General features: G+C 35.4%; 3 protein-coding genes across 3 annotated transcripts; all 3 read right to left on the reverse strand.

The window, feature by feature from the left end:
- Positions 1-4,562: 4,562 nt before the first annotated feature.
- LOC143558845 (F-box/FBD/LRR-repeat protein At4g26340-like) lies at positions 4,563-7,998 on the reverse strand. The gene is made up of 4 exons (XM_077047602.1): positions 7,980-7,998; positions 6,371-7,225; positions 6,151-6,294; positions 4,563-4,975 (listed from the first exon to the last, which is right to left on the reverse strand). Exons 2-4 carry the CDS (start codon positions 7,181-7,183, stop codon positions 4,667-4,669), a joined length of 1,266 nt encoding a protein of 421 aa, XP_076903717.1. The 5' UTR covers positions 7,184-7,225; positions 7,980-7,998; the 3' UTR covers positions 4,563-4,666.
- Positions 7,999-9,284: 1,286 nt separating this feature from the next.
- LOC143558865 (F-box/FBD/LRR-repeat protein At4g26340-like) lies at positions 9,285-11,730 on the reverse strand. Its single transcript, XM_077047619.1, has 4 exons — positions 11,701-11,730; positions 10,404-11,255; positions 10,179-10,322; positions 9,285-9,593 (listed from the first exon to the last, which is right to left on the reverse strand). Exons 1-4 carry the CDS (start codon positions 11,728-11,730, stop codon positions 9,285-9,287), a joined length of 1,335 nt encoding a protein of 444 aa, XP_076903734.1.
- Positions 11,731-13,165: 1,435 nt separating this feature from the next.
- Positions 13,166-18,812, reverse strand: LOC143558846 (uncharacterized). Its single transcript, XM_077047603.1, has 15 exons — positions 18,670-18,812; positions 18,457-18,591; positions 17,595-17,681; positions 17,102-17,173; positions 16,727-16,935; positions 16,441-16,573; positions 15,982-16,350; positions 15,766-15,900; positions 15,571-15,690; positions 15,315-15,470; positions 14,683-14,901; positions 14,267-14,433; positions 14,050-14,164; positions 13,903-13,983; positions 13,166-13,351 (listed from the first exon to the last, which is right to left on the reverse strand). The coding sequence occupies exons 1-15, from the start codon at positions 18,802-18,804 to the stop codon at positions 13,196-13,198; spliced, it is 2,289 nt and encodes a 762-aa protein (XP_076903718.1). The 5' UTR covers positions 18,805-18,812; the 3' UTR covers positions 13,166-13,195.
- Between the last annotated feature and the right edge of the window lie 322 nt (positions 18,813-19,134).

Below are 19,134 nucleotides of genomic sequence, written 5' to 3' on the forward strand. Positions count from 1 at the left end.
TTAAAATTTTTGGATATTGCAATGGTATCAGTGAGTGACGCCGATATTTACAAGTTGGCAAACGACCAATATCTTGCCACTTTACCTACCTTTCTCAAAGGTATGTATCGTATCAATTCTTAAACATATAGGAAACCATGTCCAACACTCCATTAATTCTTTGGTAAGTAAAAGTACAGAATATGTACAACCATCAACACGGGCCAAAACCAAAAGAAAATAGACATCCAGTTAAGCTTTGAAAATTTTTCATTCAATTTTAGTCATTGTCCATTGAAATTTGAATGAAAGTATGACCAGCTTAATTCCTGATGGCTTCATTGGGACGATTCTTTTCAGTTGGCGCACAGCAGAAGATCGAGCGACTTTCTTCATCTTCAACAAGTCCTTTTGAGGTGCCATTAGATTCACATCCGAATACGTGGATCATTCACAATTTTCTTGAGTGCAACCAAATATGCAGCAAGTTCAAAATCACTAATTCAACTACAGCAGAAGATCGAGCGACTTGGTTTTTTTTAGTGTCGAACTTAGCTCTAACACCAGATTATTAAATATCCATGCAGAAATAAATATAAGTCTTATAGGGTCCAAATGTCTCGTTTAACACTATAGTCTGTCAAAGCACTATACTACATACCATAAAATAGCCCCCAACTTTTTATGATAAACATGGGCCTTTATAATAAAACACAAGCATGCATTCATCCCACAGGCTATGGCATTCAATTGTAGCCTTGCCTTCATCATCACTTTCTGGCGGTGGCAGGTTCAAATCAGGCGTCTGGTATCTCCTCGTCGGTGCTGTCGCGGCTGCGATCCCATAGCCCGCGCAAGTCTTTCCTCTGGGGTATGCCATCTCATATGCCCGTAAAGGGCTTTTTCATGGTAAAAGTTGCTACCGCATACCGGGCATATGCCCGGATTCGGATTCCGCCATTGTGGGGCTTCTTGATGGCTGCCATGACCCCCCCTTCACAAATGCAAGTCATCAGTTAACAGTTAATAATACTCGCATACACAAATGAAGCAGTAAGCCTAATGTACGGATTGTGTGTTCAGTATGTACGGACTGCGCAAATAGTGAAACCCTACAACGAGAAGAATAGACAATCACTGCAAAATTCAAACTCAACAGCTCTCATCTATGCACGAACACATTCTTCTATCGAGCCTTCATTCTTGACGGTTATTCCAGAGACGCAAGAACCTCCTAAAGAAGGCTACAAGGTAAATGAGCGCACAAAAAGAAGAGCTAAGGAGGAGCGGGAGGCTCGGGCGGAGCAGTCCAGGAGTTCGTTACAAAAAGAAGAGCAACTCCTTGGATGCCAAAGGAGAAACGGCTTTTTGTCGTGCTTGAGTTGATATATCCCAAGATCAAGAAGGGCGGTTTTCTATTCAACTTTTTTTGGTTTCATAAAAAAATTTAAAAAAATTATTTTTAGCATTTGTTAACTTTTATTTATTGTAGCAGACTATCAAAGGCGTAAAATATACCAAAGTGCGGGAGTTGTTCTACACGTTGGTGGGAAGTGAAGAACGTGCTGACAATATGATATCAGGAAGGTGGTTCGTAACTCGCAAATTTGCCAGACTATTTACGAATTTACATAACGGAAACAGTCGTCGAATCCGAGCGAGCGGAAGTGATGATCTTCAAGTCTACAAGGACGGTAAAAACGTGGGACAAGGACTACTTGTGGAGAATACTCAAGCCGTGCTCGAAATGGGTCGAGTTAGCTCGGATGCTCATGTAGAGATCGACCTAAACGTGCCTGGGCAAGAAGATCAACCACAAGCCTACGTCGACCAATCGGAAAGGACCGCGGAAAGAGAACAAGTACTGATGTTGATTTAGAATTTAGCGAAGACGTCCGTAAAATATCGAGTAGTATTGCGGCGAACAAAGGTTGAGGAACTTAGACTTTCTTACCAAGGACTTAGCAATCCAGATCCGAGTCACCAAAAGGTATTTGAAAAAGAGCAGACGCTTCTTCTAAAGGAAATCAAAAAAGATCAAAGACAAAGACAAAGACAAAGATGAAAAGGCGGAGTAAGGGAATAAATTTGTATTTTTTTTTAATTTGTATTTTTTTATGTTTTTCTTAAATTTTTTAAGATATTTAATTTTTTTTATTAAAAATATCTTTTATTGTTTAAATTTTTGAATAAAAAAAACAGAAAATTCGTTGAAGCCCCTGTTCACTTGAACCACAATAGCCTCTGGTGGCTTCAACAGGGGCTTCAACGAGTGTACAATCACCGTCCGATCAACATTGCGTAACACAATATTACAGGATGAATCTAGTGGATGGTGGTTTTGTTTTATATTATTTAATTATTAACTCTTAATGTTTCATAGTTTTTAACTTTTTTTTCTCTAGAGTATTATTATACTTAATAGCTTGATGCCTTGATTGGTAAATAAGATAAGCGGTGGAGTGGACTTATAATCATTATTTTTTCTCTACTCATTTGTGGGCCAAATAAAATAAAGCCAATTGAAGCTTGTTTCAGCACTTTAGAGACATAAAAGCTCACCAAATTGCATCCATTTCGTGAATTGTTACTTAACCCAAAACCCGATTTAAATCAAACTCGACTCAATAAACCCTAGAACCAAAAAAAGACAAATCTAAAAGGGTTGGTTATCAGGTTAGATTTCCACCATTGAAAATCAGAAGAACCCAACACGATAAACCCAAAACCCGATAAAACCCACATATATACTAATAGGGAGTTGAATTAAAATCTCATAATTGTAAATATTAATATTACCATATGCATTCTTCCTTCTATGAACAATCAACATGTTGTAATGTATTTTGTGTTCTTCAGTGTCCTACAACACGAAACCGATAACAACTAAGGATGCTATTTTCGTGAAAGAATCAAAAGCTTAAATTATAATCAAAACATATTTCTCCAACAATAATAGCCCCAAAGAAGATAGAAAATACAAAGGCAAGAACAAGAACAAGAACTAAAGAATGCTTACCTTGTGATGATGCTTCTTTTCCTCTAACATTATCAATGAATCATTACCATTTAGGGTTGTAGACGTCGGCGGCGACTTAAAGTTATTGAATTAACGAATGTTGAATTAGGTTAATGATTTCTGGTGGAGCGTGGTGTGATATTTAATAGTTCATGTTATGGGCCACTAAAGAAAATTGGTTAACATATTGGGCCTACACGGCCTGTTGACACCAAAATGAATGCTAAAATATACGGAAAGTTAATAAGCGCAACGCAAAGATTCGAACCAAGATCAAGAGGGCCACATTGTGGAATACTTGTAATAAATAACAACTTAATTGATCAAATAATCAAATTACATAATAATGTTCATTATATGTATTTTTTTAAATGTTGCCCCAAAACTTTTGAGAACAAGGCTCTTACTTATCTTCACATGGAATTAAAAACTGTATTAGGCTTCACATGATACACATGTAAATCGTATGTGCTTATATGTGTATACATACTATTTTTCATATATAGGTATTTTTCATAAACAAATAAAAGAGCCTACAAAATCGGAGATATATGCACACATGCATGTATGTAAAGAAAGAAAGAGACCGGGGATCAGTTAAGGAATAATAAGGTGATTGTTAATAAGGAGATACTCAAGGAAACCGTTATCATCTATGTATTTAATTTATCAAATCCGGTCAATGATTTTCATATCACTAGACATAAATGGACTTTATTGTATTCCATTATACTTTTGTAGAATTCTGTTTTTGATTTTTCTTAAATATGGTGAAGAGTCATTCGGTTGTTTAACTTTCAACATGGGAATAAAAGGGCTTAAAAGACCAAAAAATAAATAAGAGGGCTTTTCATCACTCGTCTGTTGAGTTTACAGTTCGTAGTTTGAGGGGTCATCTAGAGGAAAACTCTTACTCTCGGCCTGGTTATGTTTTGAATTGGAACATTTTAGTTCTAAATAAAGCCAGGTCTGTGGCATGTACGTGGTACTAGGTCCACTGCCGACTTTCAACGCCTTGAGGAAAGGAATATTCCGGTTAGTTTGACTTTATGCCCGATTTATGGAGAGGTTGAGGAAATGGTCGAGCGTGTGTTACGTGTGGCCTTGCACAAACTTTGTGGAGTCTGATTTCCCAACGGTGTAAGATGTTCGATTTCATTATTTTTTGTGTTTTGAGGTTTGGTGGAGTTGCATAAGTTTTCTTCATCTTGAAAGGAGAAGGCGAATGTGTTTCATGCCATTTGTTTAGTTGCGATATGGTGCCTATGGAAGAAGAGGAACACCTTGGTTCATAGCGGGACATCAATTCATGTCTTAAGTTTGGTGAAGTCAGCACGCTTGGCTTCCTTTTGATCAAGAATAGATCGCATAGGCTCAGATGGTCTTGAGAGGATTGGTACGGGTTTCAGGTGTGACGACGAAGGGTTGTAAAGTGGGTTTTTTTTCCATTGCTAGTTTGCATTTTATAACCAGAATTATTTCCATTTATTTAAAACCTTCTTTGAACTAAACCCACCTTAATATCATCATCACCCAATAAAACTAAAGTTAATGAGAACATTTTCATAATTCTCAAAGCATCCAAAAGCACTAACATGCAGTAGAAGATGTACATCATTCAACAGTAACATGTACGACTCGCAGTAACACTTACACATAAGAGCCAAATTATAGTACGGTTAAATCCACACCTGGAGGAACTAGCGGTGTGAGTTGTCGCTTGGCAGATGATCGAGCAACTGGGTGTCTCTTCACACAGTCCTGTGGAGTTAAATCTTCCCCGTAAGCCTGGCAGCAAGGATCTATGACAATTTTCTTGAGTGCAGCAGCATTGTCTATGACATACACAGCGAGCTCAAGGTCACTTATTCGGCCATAATATCCATTAATCTCAAGAAGCTTCATGTGTTTATGGCCTTCAGGAGCTACAATACGTAATACTTTCCTCCTGCTTTGCATCGGTGAATACCAAAGTAGCTGCAGAAACAATACTTATAGTGCTTTTCATCTAAATATTACAAAATTATAGAAAATATCATTTACATTTGTCTCAGCTTTTAGGTTTCATCCTTAACGTTTAAAATCACTCTGCACCCCTTTACATTTCACATTTATCTACTATAAAACATAAACAATTATATATTAAGGGAAAAAAAACAGCAGGCTGCCACTTTAGCTATATTTGTTCTTGTAAGATAGGTTTTATTTTCTTAATGCTTAAATCTTAGTTTTGCGAATTATCTTATCACAATTGCATAACTATTATTATTCTCATTCAGAATGACAAGGGATTGTGTGTTGATAATTACAATCTTATACTCGTTAAAAAATTGTGTCCCATAATAGGTATCCATAATATCACAATTACCTGTTAGAAAATTATTTCCCCTTAACAAATATCCGTAACTCAATATCAAACGAGTTTATGGGTATACCCTTTTACCTATTTATGTAATTAGAAACTACATGTTGAGATGCCCATTACCCAAAAGTCATTCTTAAAGTTGGCTAAAAACCAGCTTGAACTATCAAATTATCAACTAAAATTTTAACTATTCGGTAATTATAACCATTTTAAGTGTTTTTAAACAACCACACTACTTTTTTGTATTTTTAAAAATTAAATGATAAATTAATAAATTCGGGGTAAACAAGTTAAGAGTAATCAGATGGGTATCACCTAAACTCGTACTTGTCCCAAACTCGAAATAAGTTCTAAAATAATCTCATATCCTGTCACATATTCGAATACATGTCCCACATGTCTCGGGTTTTCATGGCAGGTTCAGGTATTTTTGTTTTCCCTGGCTTTTTTTTTTTTGTTACATATTAAATTGATTGAGTAAAAGCCACATATTAGAATATTAGATTATATTTATCATCACTTCAAGAAGAAAGAAAAAGAGGTATATTTAGTATGTAATAAGGGTAAAAAGACTAGTTTACCCTCAAATGAATAGCAAATGTCATGACTTAACTTAAAAAACTGAGTTAGCCATATAGGATGAAAAGTGAAACAAAAATGAAATGTAAAGGATAATCAGAATGATTTTAAAGCATTAAGAATGAAACATGAAAGCTGAGACAAACGTAAAGGACATTTTCTATAATTTGGTCTTTAAATATATTTAAGGCATAGCACGACTACTTACAGATATTGAAAAGGTCTCCAATCTTGGACAGGCCCGAGCTATTGCAGTAAACTTTAGTAGACAATCATCTTCTACAGCTCCCATTACCAGCATTAATTTCTTCACATTTGGAAGTTTGGCAATGGCAGTAACATCCAAACCATTCTGAAAAAACATGAAAATATTCATGGTATTTTAATTTATTGAAGATTATAAACAAAAATAGAGAAGAAACGCTAACCTGTGGACTCCACATTTCCAAACTAAGAACCTCAAGATAGGGGGCACAAGATGAGATCTGCCTGAACACATTATTCTCCGATCCTACACTAACTTGACCAATATCAAGTTTTTTAAGTTTTGGAAGATCAGTGAGATGGTATTCGATTTCATCACAAACACAAAGTTGGAATGATTCAAGGTCAAAGCCATATAAAGAGATGGTTTCGATCCCAAAACAAGCCACCAGTTTAATTTTTTTCAAGTTAATGCCCCGCCCACCAACATGAATATGAGGGAACAAACCCGAGCCAAACATGGATAGGGTTTTTAGATGTGGAGAATTCTTCAGTATTTCGTTTAGGGTTGGTTCGTCTAAGTTGACACCATTCAAGACTAGCTTATTAAGACTAAGAGACATAGCAGTTAATGACGGTAACATGACATTACAGTTTTCATCTGGATCACGAGTGCCGGGACCTATATCCAGTAAATTCAGTTCCAGCCACTCAGCTTTCTTGTCCACAGCAAATCGAAGCCATTCATCAATATGTTTAGAGTGACTGCAATCCAAATCGAAGCAAATCCGAAAAAGTTGGACTGTCGGGCGGTTGTGACTGCTGATAACATTATTCACCTGGGTGATGAACTTACCCGTCTCTAAATCCCGAAGCATCTCATCACTGGCCGCCTTGTCTAAATTTTCAGTACCATCAAAGTTCAACTTAAACATATTAGGCCACAAGTGTTTCCATCTTTTTGAGAGACTGCCTGTGGCCACGGCATCTTTTACAAGCAAACGAGAAAGGGTCATAACAAGAACATCATCTGGCATTTTGCTGATGTAATCATTCGAATTTAACGGTCCATTACCCCCCTTCACAAATGCAAGTCATCAACTAACAGTTAATAATACTTGCATACACAAATGAACCAGTAAACCTAATATGCAACTGATTCACATCAGTGAAATCCTAGAACAATAATATGCAAAAATTCAGTGTTTAAATCGCTTGATAATTCAGTTTATTCGTGCGCCTTACAGATTTCAATCAGAGAATCCTTAGATAAACAATGGTGATTAGCAGGGGCAGTTCAAGCTTTCCGCTCGAGTGAAATTTTTATTTTTGTTTTATGTTTTACATATTGCGTTACTCCTAAAATTACATTACACTACCCCTAAATAATTTTTAAAAGACCGACACTTCACATTTCAAAGTTTTATTAAAAGCCCAAGATGATTAGATTAAAGCCTACTATTTAATTATCAAAACTTAAAAGCCCAACTTAAATAACCAAACCACGCGAAACGCATTAACAGACTAAACGTGTAACCGGGCCTCGGTACCGTGAAATATTCTACATCCGTGATTAGTGATTACCATATACGGTCACATACACAAATCAGAAATGAAGCACTGGTAAACCTAATGTACGGACGGTGCAATTTTGACAAAAGTGAAACCCTAGAATGATAATAATATACATTAAGAATAGACATTCAGTTGTTAAATCCACTAATTAACAGGTATGGTTATTTGAACAATCAATCAGTGGTTATTTAGGTTAGGGATAATCGAAATGAATCAGCATCAACTGAAACTAAATAATTCAAATTAAGAAGAAATCACCGTCGTTTGAGCAGATCCAAGTGCCTATTTCAGTACTCGGTACCCGTGAATATGTGAAGGTTTTAATGTTGTTAACCGATTCAAGGCGTCAAGCGGTTACGGTTTAGGTATTTTAGTTTATTAAACGACGGTACCGTACAAATACTCGTACCAACTTAGCTATTTGGCATCGGTACTCGTTCTGTACCGTACAAATAAAAAAGCATATAGACGAACCTCGTGCAACCAAACTGGTTTGCAAACAATTCTTCCGCTTTTTCAATGTCGCATATGAGTGATTCTCTTTTTAATATACTTTTAACATAAAATAATTATTAATCATTATCAATTTATATTTATATTATCCGACACTTGTCAACTTCGTATTGGTTCATAAGATTTTTTGAAAAAATTGTTATCAATTTATATTATCCAACACTTGTCAACTTCGTATTGGTTCATAAGATTTTTTGGACAAAACTTATTATCTAAAAAATCTAGCATTATCTGGTTATATAATTTAATTTTTTCCCTATAAATATAGTATCATATTAGACAATTTCATATCTTCTACCTTTCTTTATATGTAATTTCTTTCAATTCATACGGTCTACTATGGATTCTTCAAATACAAATCTTCATATTTCTAAACACTTTTAATTAAAAAAAACAATTATAAATTATATTTATCTAATAAAAAAACACTGAAATTTGGGTGGCTAATGAGTGTGGAAAGTTTGGTTTGGTTGGGTAGGTGAAAGATAGAGAAATTAATTTTATAATAAAGATTAAGTTGAGTTGGTTTGTGAACGGAAATGGTCTTAAGGTTTCTATTGGGTGTGTGTTTACAGAGAGATCATCAGAGAAAAAACGAATCAGCACTAACGCAAGTTCGCGTCCCTCTCTCTCCAACTCTTTAAAATTCATGAGAGACTATACTCACATTAGTCATTACTCATTAGCCATCCTAACCATACACCATAAACAGAAACTCGATCATCATCAAGATCATGAAGTCTTCCGTCTCAGCCTTACTGGATTATCATATACACATTTATTTCCTGTTTTCCATTAGATTGTGAAAAAATAGATCTGCAAAACAACTTTGAACGAATCGCTTTAAAAAAAGTAGCAATTGGGTGCAGGTTAAGCCGAGCTATGATCAAATAGGCTGTTGTTAAAACATGTGGTTTAGAGATAATTATCAATATGAGATCACCCGTTTAAATTATTCTCAATGCATCCAAAAGCAAAACATGCAGTAGAAAATGTACATCATTCAACAGTAACTTGAATGTCATGCAGTAACACTTCACAAGTGATAAATTACAGTATGGCCAAATCAACGCCTGGAGGCAACAGCGGTGTGAGGTGGCGCTTGGCAGAAGATCGAGCAGCTCGTTGTCTCTTCAAACAGTCCCATGCAGTTAAATCATCCCCATAAGCTTGGCAACTTGGATCTATGACTATTTTTTTTAGTGTAGCTGCATTGTCTATGACATACACCGCAAGCTCAATGTCACTGATTCGACCATAATATCCAATAATCTCAACATGCTTCAGGTGTTTATGACCTTCAGGAGCTACAACATGTCTGATTTTCCTCCTGCTTTTCATGGGTGAAAACCAATGTAGCTGCAAAAGCAATAGTTATCGTGCCTTTAATTTAAATGTCAGAGAAAATTTTACAAATAGAAATTTTTAACAAACAGTTATCCAAAATAGGAACAGAAAATTTACATTTCAAAGTTAATCAATGAAGAAAATAGGCAAATCACATTACGACACATAAGCCGGTTAGCTCCATTAGACATCATCTGGGCCCGACAGAGTGCTTAGGCTTCAGAGGTGGCTAAGTATCAACGTATAAGCTCATATGGTGCCAAGTGCATTTTTTTAGCTTTAATAGGGCAGTGTGCTTAGGCTCCTAAGGTGCCTAAGTATTAGCGTCTTGGTTCAATCCTATGCAGCTTGTTTGAGACACGTGTCTAAAAAAGGTTAAAAAACGCCAGCTTTCTATTGTCTTCAGGTTCGGCCCCAATGGTGTCTAGTGAGTAGTGAAGCCTAACCATCTTATGTGTCTTAATGTAATTGGCGTATTTTCTTCATTGACTAGTTTTGAAAAGTGAATGCCTATTTTAGATATATTTTGGGTCAACAGGCTTGTTTTGTAAATTTTCCCTTAAATAAATTAAAAACATATACAGCACAAATACTTACAGATATTGAAAAAGTCTCCAATCTTGGACAGGTCCGGGCTATTGAAGTGAACTCTAGTAGACTTTCATCTTCTTCAGCTCCCATTATCAGCATTAATTTCTTCACATTTGGAAGTTTCACAATGGCATTAACATCCACACTTTTCTGAAGAAACATGAAAATATTCATGGTTTATTAATTTATTAAAGATTATAAACAAAAATAAAAGAGAGAAGAATTACTAACCTGTGGACACCACATTTCCAGTATAAGAACCTGAAGGTAAAGAGCACAAGACGAGATCTGCCTGAACACATTATCCTCCAATCCTACACTAACTTGACCAATATCAAGTTTTTTAAGCTTTGGAAGATCAGTGAGACGGTATTCCATTTTATAACAACCACAATGTTGGAATGATTCAAGGTCAAAACCATACAAAGAGATGGTTTCGACCCCAAAACAAGCCACTAGTTTAAATTTTTTCAACTTAATGTCCCGTCCACCAAAACGAACATGAGGGAACAAACCCGACTCAAACATGGATAGGGTTTTAAGATGTGGAGAGTTCTTCAAGATTTCGTTTAGGGTTGGTTCGTTTAAGTTGACACCATTCAAGACCAGCTTTTTAAGACTAAGAGACATAGCAGTTAATGACGGTAACATGACATTATAGTTTTCATCTGGATCACGAGTGTGGGATACATCCAGTAAATTCAGTTCCAGTGTCTCAACTTTCTTGTCCACAGCAAACTTAATCCATTCATCGATACCGTGAGAGCAACTGCAATCCAAATCGAAGCGAATCCGCAAAAGTTGGACCGTCGGGCGGTTGTGACTGGTGATGACATTATTCACCTGATAGATGAACTTAACCCTCTCTATAACACAAATAATCTCATTACCGCTCATCTTGTTTAACGCTTCGGTACCATCAAAGTTCAGCTGGGTCAAACTATGCCACAACTGCTTCCATCTTGGGGAGAGACTGCCTGTGACCACAGCATCTTTTACAAGCAAACGAGATAAGATCATAACAAGCACATCATCTGGCATTTGACTGATGTAATCAATCGTATCTGTTGGTCCACGACGCCCCTTCACAAATGCAAGTCATCAATTAACAGTTAAGAATAACTCGCATACACAAATGAACTAGGAATCGTAATATTAATATACTAACAGTGAAATTTTTACATTGTATTCATGCGTCTTACGGATTTCAATCAGTGAATAAACCTTATGTAAACAATGGTGATTAGTGATTACAATACATACACAAATGAAGTAAGCAGTAAACCTAATGTACGGACTGTGCAATATTCACATCACTGAAACCCTAGAACATTATGCAATATTCACATCACTGAAACCCTAGAACATTATAATACACATTAAAAATAGGCAGCCACTAGTGCATGCAAAATTAGGTCAAATTACGAATAAACAAAGCAGGTATCGTCATATGAACAATCGGTGGTGATTATACAGTGAACGAAATGAATCAATTGAAACTAATAATAAAAATAATAATAATAATAACCTTCTTCTTTTGAGCAGATCGAAGCCTCATTGTTGGCGCCTGAAGGTGAAGAAGACGAAGGGTTTGAAAATAAGAGCGGGGACGGTTTTATACTTTCCCAACACGATGTGTTGGTTTATTTAAAAAATGAACATTTCGTATTCATTTATGTTTTTTCGTTTAAATTTTAAACGAATAGTTTACGAACATATGTGAAGAAATGTAGATGAACACGAAGAAATATATATTAACACATTTAAATAAACAGAAATGAAGAAATATAAAGTATTAAGTAGATGACTATCGAAGATAATATTTATTTATTTTCTATTAATACGTAAATGAACATAAAATAACAAAAACAAACATCAATAAACGCACATAAGTAAATGAACGTTCACGAACATAAATGAACGAACGAAACATGTGTTCATATTCGTTCGTTTAATTAAGCGAACACAAATTTTTTGTTCATTTCGTTATTAAATGAACGAACTCTTCGTCAAACGTTCGGTTCGTTTATAGGCCTAAGAAGGTTAATAAACTATTTTTAAAAAATTTGTTCCGGTTAACTGATTTGTAATCGATTCCTGGCTTGAAAACAACGTATTGTTTATTAACCGGTTTCAGTTTTGGTTTTGTTAATCGGTTCCGATTTGCAGCTATAGTGAAATAAATAAATTATCCATGAATGGTTATACTAATTTTTGTAAAGGTCGGAAAAGATCACAAGTGTAAGTGGCTAAAGTCTAAGGTTAGCTTTAATAAGATCGCTAATATTTACACTACAATGTTTTAGTGTTAGAGGTTTTGATGTTCTAAGTCGGTTTTTGAGACAAGTTTAAGATTGGTTGGTAAATGAGCATCATAAAGAATGATTCTTTACCTTAAAGACCGTATAAATGGGTATAGATATACGGTAGGGACACCGGCGAACCCAACGGGTATCAAACATGGTTTTATAATAAGAAATTAGACTAGGGATGTCAGTAAATCCTGTTAAAGGTATGACATGGATGGATTCATTTCTTCTATTATCGTTATTATTAATTAGTATTATTATATTCTATTACGTAATGACAAGAGGATCATTAATATTTTGCGATATTTATAAGTTTATAAGCCATAGGCGCTTGTTGAGGGAGAATGAGGTAAAGCTTCTTTTCAATGTTCACATTGTTATTCGCCAACCTTGCTAAGGGAGAATTGATGTTCACTCGGCCTTCTAGAGCTACTTTTACAACATTGCTATAAATAACCAAGTGGATGGCGGTGACTAAGGTTATCGTTTGAAGGGTAACTGTGTAATTTAATATATATATTTTTTTAAATTCGTTTTCAAATTTACCAACCAAACATGATATAAAATGATGGAAAACAGTCGAATTCCATAAAAACATTCCAATTCCTTCACAAACGATATAAAAAGCACAAACCAAAGGGCCCCTAAGTTTCAACTTCTTTTGGGCAATTTAAACGGCCCCTCGTAGGATTCGCATATGAGGGAATACGGCATCTACATGTGACCCATAATGGAGCGAAAATATCCGGTTGATTCGTTCTCTACTTTCTTTAACAGCGTGTTCTTCACCAAAGACAGTTGAATAGATGCTAGTTTCACCAGTTCATTTCCAATCACAATGTGCTCATCACGATAAAGCTTCTCTAATATCTACACCAAACCCACAAACATGAACCCCCCTGCTGCATTCATAGGGGTGCAAACGAGCCAAGCCGACCCCGAGCTCAACTAGGCTCGAGCTCGGTTCGTTTCGAGCTCTATTTTCAAAGCTCGGCTCGTGAGCAGATTTTTGAAGCTCGAGCTCGGCTCGGGCTCGACTCATTTACTAATTGTCAATTGTTTTTTATATAATTATAAATTATTTTTATATATTTTTTCTATTATAATTTTATGTATAAAATAATATATATTATTTAGTTATTTTTATTATTTTTTCATACCATTATATATATTAATTAATAATTATTATATATATAGTTAAAAATATATATATAAATGACAGGCTCGTTTAGGCTCGTGAGCCGACTCGAGCTCGATAAGTGAAGCTTGGGCTCGGGCTCGTTTATTAAACGAGCTTATTTTTAGGCTCGAGCTCGGGCTCGATGAAGCTCGGCTCGATCGAGCTTTTTAACAAGCCAATCTCGAGTAGCTCGCGAGCAGCTCGGCTCATTTGCACTATATAACTTGGCAAAATAACTTACCTTAATCGACGCTTCACAATGGTCACGTGACCTCTGTAATTCTCCCAATGAACAAAACAACTGCGCAATGTAATCCTCCGCCTGCCAAAAAAAACATTGTGACATCATATGAAATATCGGACAGATAAAAAGAAGTGTAGAACGGACCTCAGCAGCTTTCTTGTTGTATGGATGGAGTGTTGATTTAAGTAAATCTAAATGTCTTAAATTATCTGTATATATGGTGTCAAAACATTCACCGGAGTCTAGAAAATCGTCCAACCTAGAGAATAAAAAAAGAAAAAAAACACGTAAACATAATAGAGAATAAAAAATTTAAGACTATAGTTGTAAACCTTATTTAATAAAAAAAAGTTGGCCATACCTTTCAAGAAAAATCTCCACCCTTTTTACTACCGCAATTAAAGCATCCAGGTCGATATACGCACCACAGCTAAAACAAAACTTGGGTTTAACCCCATGGGTCGAACCGGTGTCTTCACACAACAAGCGTGCCACTTTCTTGACCTCGTCATATTCGACCCTATCAACCTTTTCAAATCCATTTATTAGCAGCAGCAACAGCAGCAATAATAATAGCATAATACCATTTGAACACAGTAAGAATTCAAAGACAGTACCTGCAGAGGTTGCCATCACCACTTTGGTGGGATGGTAAAGGCTTTGGCCTTTTGGTGAGAGGTCCAGGGTTCGATTCCTGGCATTGGCGGTATAATGTAAATAGTAGGAGGAAAGCTTGAATGTTCAAAAAAAAAAAAAAAAAAAAAAAAAAAAAAGTACCTGCAGAGGTGACCCAGAAAGAAAGGGGTTGACTTTCTGTTGTTCATAATTGGCCACAAACCTATCCAAGACTACACCCGAACATTTTTTTTTCGAACACTGATAAGAATTTATGACAAGATCGGGTAGGTTTAACTGTGAGCAGGCGGTACATGAACATACAAACGCATATTGATCTTTCAAAGACGATTGACGTTTGTCACAACTCCACTCGCCAACCTGAAAAAAAAAAAGTCAACCTATTTTAATATACCGATCCGTGTGGCGTAAAGTGCGAACCACACCAAAAAGCATGTTCGTGTTTGTTCATTTAACTTAGCGGTTTAACCGAACAAACGATCGAACACAAGCATTAAAAAAACTGAGTTTTCTTGTTCGTGGTCGTTTGCTAAGAAAATGAATTGCCCGTGGGTTGATAGTATAAACGAATGTTTCACGAGTGTAAACAAACGAACAAAACTGAGCTAAAACCAATTCAAGGTAAATGTGAACGATGTGTTGGGTCTAAAAAGTTACTAAAAACTGTACTAAATTGTAATGAGCCAAAAAAAAAATTTTAATGAATATATTAACAAACGTAAACTACCGAACATAAAAGAATTCACGAGCATCGTTACGAGGAGTAAGCATACCTGGGGTCCGTACGAGAGCTCAAGCGGATGACCTGCAGCCACAAAATCTATTGCTCGTATGTATAGAGTTCGTGAAACAAAATATGTGTGGATATTTGGCTTGCAAGAATGGTTGTATAAGCTTCCAGCCAAATAAATAGCTTTACCAACTCTTACCTGGTAGTAACACAATCAGAAACATCATAACCCATCAAACACTAATAAACAAATATGTATCTAAATGGCATATAATAATTCAAAAAACAATCTGGTTAACCTGTTCCACAGTGCTAGTTGTATGATTGGCAGTTGAGTTTGGTGGGCCAACAAAATCAGCAGATCTCATACGAACAATCGCCATAGAATTCACATGGATTTGGCAGAAAAGCAAGACACACTGCATTGAGAGAAAGAAAATTATTAACAGTAAGTGATTTAAACAAAGGACCTACACTTCTGTTAAATAAATGACCTGTGAAATAGTCTCCCCATTTACTGAAACATCAGAGCCATAACAATGGTGAAGACACTTCATAAGAACTATGGAAGATATGAGTAACTCCAGTTTAGCTTCGGGATGAAGATGTATATAATTATTAAAAAGCTCCTGAAAAGTAACAAATATCCGCTATGTGAGTCTTTTTTAGGTCAATGGTACAAGATGACCATAAGAGGGTGCATAACATACCAAACTTACAAAACGCCCATTCTGCTTTACGGACTTTATTATAACTCGACCTGCTAAAACAAATACAGCTGGTAATGCAGTAGGCCAATTTACTCCACATTCATGCTTATGTTCACCGTCTTGATTGATATTCACACCATCATCACTTGCTTTAGTGACATTTGAAACATGATTCTCAAGATCACTAGACAAATCAAAACAAATATCATGATTCTTTGTGTGAAACTGTTGGTTTTGTCCTCTGGCATGTATTTGGCACAGTTGTGAGCAATATAAAGCCATTGAACATGATGAACATGGTACAATATCTGCTGGTAGTTCATTGAAGCAATAATGGCAATGAGATTCTCTATAATTCTTTTGAATTATCTGCAGGTATAAAAGTTGATTACTTTATACAATTTATATGCAAAAGCAGTACAGTATTCACCAACACTAGCAAATGAATATTAGTTGTACCGCAGCATACGGTTCTTCTGCATGAAGCAAAGTGGATTGAGGTACGTCAGTCAAAGACACCATCCCCCTTCCTTTCGTTTCTGTTTCTACACACTGCAATTGTATATCTTGTAGTTGATCTGATACAGAGGACCTGCATGATAAGAATCATAGAAAATCATATCAAGAGCCAGTATAAAATTTCACAAAGTAACAAGTATGTCAGTTCCCAAACATTTTAATAGATTTTATAAAGATATCAAGATTGAATTAAATGATAGTCAGGTAAAAGAATTAGTGTGTTTACCTAGTATTACCATGGATGTCAGACTCCTTGCGTTTAATATCATCCGGTGGAAAGTCTTTCTTGTTATTTTGAGCCAATATAAGCTTAAGCTCGTCTTCTATTTGTCGCTTTCCATTTAAAGAACGTTCCATGCATAGTGAAACTTTCAAGTCACAAACTGCATTATAATTTCCCATAGAAGTGTTTGCCTTGCCTCTTCTATACCATGCCTATGTCAATAGTAGAAAGATAAACAATAGTGTTGACAGTTTTTATTATACTTTACATCAAGCAAAAAAAAAAGGCCTGTTATTGTGATTCCTGACATACCATGATGATAACAAGATAGAAAATTAAGCATACATAAGCCCATAAATAGGTGAGAAAGTATCTCACCTTTGAGTAACTTCTACTAATTGCAAGAGCCCGATCGCAATCCCGTACAGACTCCAGAAAAAGACCCATTTTCTGTATCATAGTTAAAACATAGCACAGTTAGTCATACTCACACACTCAAACATTCAACACATACATTAATTATTATTACTACCAAAATATTAACCAATGTTACAATGCTATATCCCATACAAAAAAAAAAACTCCCTCCATATGAAAAATGTGATGTTTAATGTTTCTCAACACATGTTCAATAAAATCTAAATAGCCTTCAGGCTTCAGTAGCCAACAAAAAACAGATAATTCCATGGATTACAATCACACAACATGTAGTTTTAGCCTTAGAAACATCCTGCAAGTGTTGCAGTTTTCATGGACGGAAGGAGTATTATATAATACGGTGCAAACAAGTTTTTACAGCTTATCAATCAATAACTCATACATAGCATGATTGCATGCTGTAGATAAGCAGAAACAAATAATTCAAATGAACCTGCAATACAGCTGCACGATTCACATAAAGTGTTGCCACCAGATCTTTGCCCATAACATCCACATCTCTAGGAGCAACTCGTAGTGCCTGCATTAATGTTATATTGCCATTCGTATTAAATCAAATTCAAGCAAGTAGCCATGCATGAAATCGATCCGAAACCGAAAAATCCGAAAAACCCAAACCGAACCGAACTGACAAAAAAACCGACGGTTTGGTTTTATGATTTTGTAAAAACCGAACTTATAGTTCGGTTTTGGTTTTGCATGAAACAAAAACCGAAAAAACAGAACCGAATTTATAGAATTTCATTTTTATTTAAATAATTTATCATAATTTAATAAATATGAAACTCAAATACTTTTAGCTCAAATGTATAATAATCATTTAGTGATTTAGTTATTAATTAACAAAATGATTTAGCCTCAAATACAAATACATTATTTTAGGTTAAATAAGAAATTCAGCACAAAAACCGAAAGCGAACGGTTTCAAAAGTTCAAAAACTGAAGTTTCAGTTTTTGGTTCGGTTTTAACCCAACCCGAACCGAAACAAAAACCGACGGTCTGGCTTTGTGTTTTTGTAAAAACCAATCTTAAGGTTCGGTTTCCGTTTTTGCATGAAACAAATACCAAAAAAAAAACGAACCTAATTTATAGTTTTTCTTTTTTATTTTTATATTTTTTAAATAATTTAACAAATATGTAACTCAAATATTTTAGGTATAATAAATTAATAATCATTTAGTTATTAATTAACAAAATCCTCAAGCTCAAATGACAAAACCGAAAGCAAAAGCGCCAACGGTTTTCAAAAATTCAAAAACTGAAGTTCCGGTTTTCGGTTCGATTTAAACCGAACCTGCGTATAGAACCGCAACGCATTCGAATAATCTCCATCACAGAAGCAGTTATTCCCCTTGAGTTTGAACTCCAAAGCAGATTCTTCGTCCTTGAGACACAGCGACGTGTTCGTGTGCGCATAATCTTCAATCGTCTGGTCAATTAGAATCATAATATATTATCAATCAAAATTGTTACACAAAAAAAAAGAAAAAAAAAAGAAGGCGGTTACTTGTTGAAACAGAGGCAATTGATTGAAGAAATGGTGGAGAGAATAGCAGGTGTTGGGAAGAGTTTGAAGATTGGATTGTGAGATTGAGAGAATTAGGGTTTGTGGGATTGATGATTTCAGTTTCTCCATTAACATGATTGAAATTTGGACGTGATGAATAAATTAAAAACTGAAAACCCAGTATGGTTTTATTAAGCTTTTATTGGGGGTTTTATATTTTAATTTTGCCTCCTATTTTGTGTTAATGACATAATAGTCGTTTAGTATTTGAGATGACTCAACTTACAACTAAACAGAGCATTTACATTTGGGAAAATTCCCAAAATGACCCTTTTTAGAGAGATGATTTCTATAATAGCCTTTTCTTCCTCAAAATTATTTAAGATTTGGACTGCATGACGCATTAGGAAAAAATAAAAATAACGAGGGAGCAGTCCAAATTTTGAAGGAAAGACAGGTAGGAGA

This window comes from Bidens hawaiensis, unplaced genomic scaffold, assembly GCF_021521415.1.
Source record: "Bidens hawaiensis isolate Kalapana, Puna unplaced genomic scaffold, B.hawaiensis_p1.1 tig00019661_1, whole genome shotgun sequence".
Lineage (NCBI taxonomy): Eukaryota > Viridiplantae > Streptophyta > Magnoliopsida > Asterales > Asteraceae > Bidens > Bidens hawaiensis.